General features: G+C 42.1%; 1 protein-coding gene across 1 annotated transcript in view; it reads left to right on the top strand.

The window, feature by feature from the left end:
* The window catches only part of RYR3 (ryanodine receptor 3), a 393,465-nt gene that overhangs the window by 269,607 nt on the left and 122,211 nt on the right, over positions 1-1,647 (top strand). The window contains exon 46 of the mRNA XM_012649115.1: positions 300-469. Coding sequence (XP_012504569.1) covers positions 300-469 — 170 coding nt within the window. The remainder of the gene's footprint in view (positions 1-299; positions 470-1,647) is intronic.

Below are 1,647 nucleotides of genomic sequence, written 5' to 3'. Positions count from 1 at the left end.
CAGATTTTCTTTTGGATTTTGGAATGTTTTCTTTGTACTTATTGACTGAGAATCCCAAATCACAAAATCCAAAATACTCCAATGAGCATTTCTATTGAGCATCATGTTGGCACTTAAAAGGTTTCAGAGTTTGGAGCATGTCAGATTTCAGATTTAGGATTTGGGATGCTCAACCTGTGTTATTTCCAAAATTTCTGTCACTTTTAAGAAGAACAAGCCATAGGCAGACAAGCTCTAAGTTTCCTTTTGAGACTGTGGAGATAGAAAAAGGGAAATAACGTTTTCTGTGTGTCTTTCAGATGGGTCAGTCAGCGAGCCAGACATGGCAGCCAACTTCTGCCCTGACCACAAGGCACCCATGGTGCTGTTCTTGGACCGAGTTTATGGCATTAAGGATCAAACTTTTCTGCTGCACTTACTAGAGGTTGGATTTTTGCCTGACTTAAGAGCCTCTGCCTCTCTAGATACAGTAAGTTGCAAAAATAAGAAAAATTATTTTCCCATCATTGTAAAATTAGTAACATTGGGCTTAGAAACAAATGTTTTCTATCTACTCACTGATTACATTTTAGTAGCCTGCTTTGAAAGGTGAGAAAACAGAAGCACCTGAAATGGAAGATCTTAATTTATTGGGCCAGAGACTGAGACGTAGGTAAATTTGACCTCAGATGTTCAGTCCAGCTCCCTCAATTGCCGAGTGTCTCAGTCTTGGCAGCATTTGTTCTGGGAAGGCTATCCTGTGCATTGTAGAATGTTTAGCAGTATCCTCGGCCTCTACCCGCTAGACACCAGTAGCACCCCAATCCACCCCCAACACCCACTAAAACCAATTTCAGATATCACCAAATGTCCCCTGGAGGACAAAATCCCCCTCAGGTGAGAACCATGGCTCTGTTGTTTATGCAAAAGGCTGGCTTGGCAGCTTATAGGTTGGAAATACTCTTCCCACTCTCACTCTTTAGTTTCATACACTGACCATAAAGAAGGATAGGTCTGAAGCCAGGGGCATGACAAAGGTAAATAGGAGAGGACAAGGGCAAATACAAGTATGGACATCAAAGATGAGATAAAGCAGTTCAATATCAACAGACATTGAGACAGGAGGCCCCAGGAGTTAAAGAGCTTAGACACCAGATACCACAAGTCAGGATTAAGCAGAGAAACAGTACACCAGGAGTCCTGGGTGCAAGGGGAACAGACAAACTAGATCAGCATAAGTCTAAAAAACATCTTGCCGGTTTAGGGGTGTTTTTAGAGTCAGTCATAAGGTTTCTCAGAGGCTCCACCTGGTGTTCAACAGAGATACAAGTCTGAGTTCTGTGATGGGTAGTCAGCGGCCAGTGCCTTAACTAGGATGGATTCCGTCTCAGTGGATTACCCAGATTTGGACAGAAAAAGGAGCCCCAAGCTGAGTGGGAGCTCCAACCCTCTCTGTGGCATGGAGATGAGAAATGGTATATCCATGACAGTGTCAGGAGCATACGATCCTTTTTGATAATTAAAACAATGCTTCCACCACTACTACTGTTTTGAACTTTTCTATAAATGTCTTGATTCAAAAAAGTAATAATTTTCCTAACTCCTGGGAGCTCCCCAAGGTTCCTGATCAAAGCATATAATTTTTTATAGATCAAATAATGGCAAATG

The sequence above is a fragment of the Propithecus coquereli genome, unplaced genomic scaffold, assembly GCF_000956105.1.
Source record: "Propithecus coquereli isolate 6110/MARCELLA unplaced genomic scaffold, Pcoq_1.0 Scaffold3, whole genome shotgun sequence".
Taxonomy (NCBI): Eukaryota; Metazoa; Chordata; class Mammalia; order Primates; family Indriidae; genus Propithecus; species Propithecus coquereli.
The sequence above is the reverse complement of the archived record's forward strand: the minus strand, read 5'-3'. Positions and strand labels throughout refer to the sequence as shown.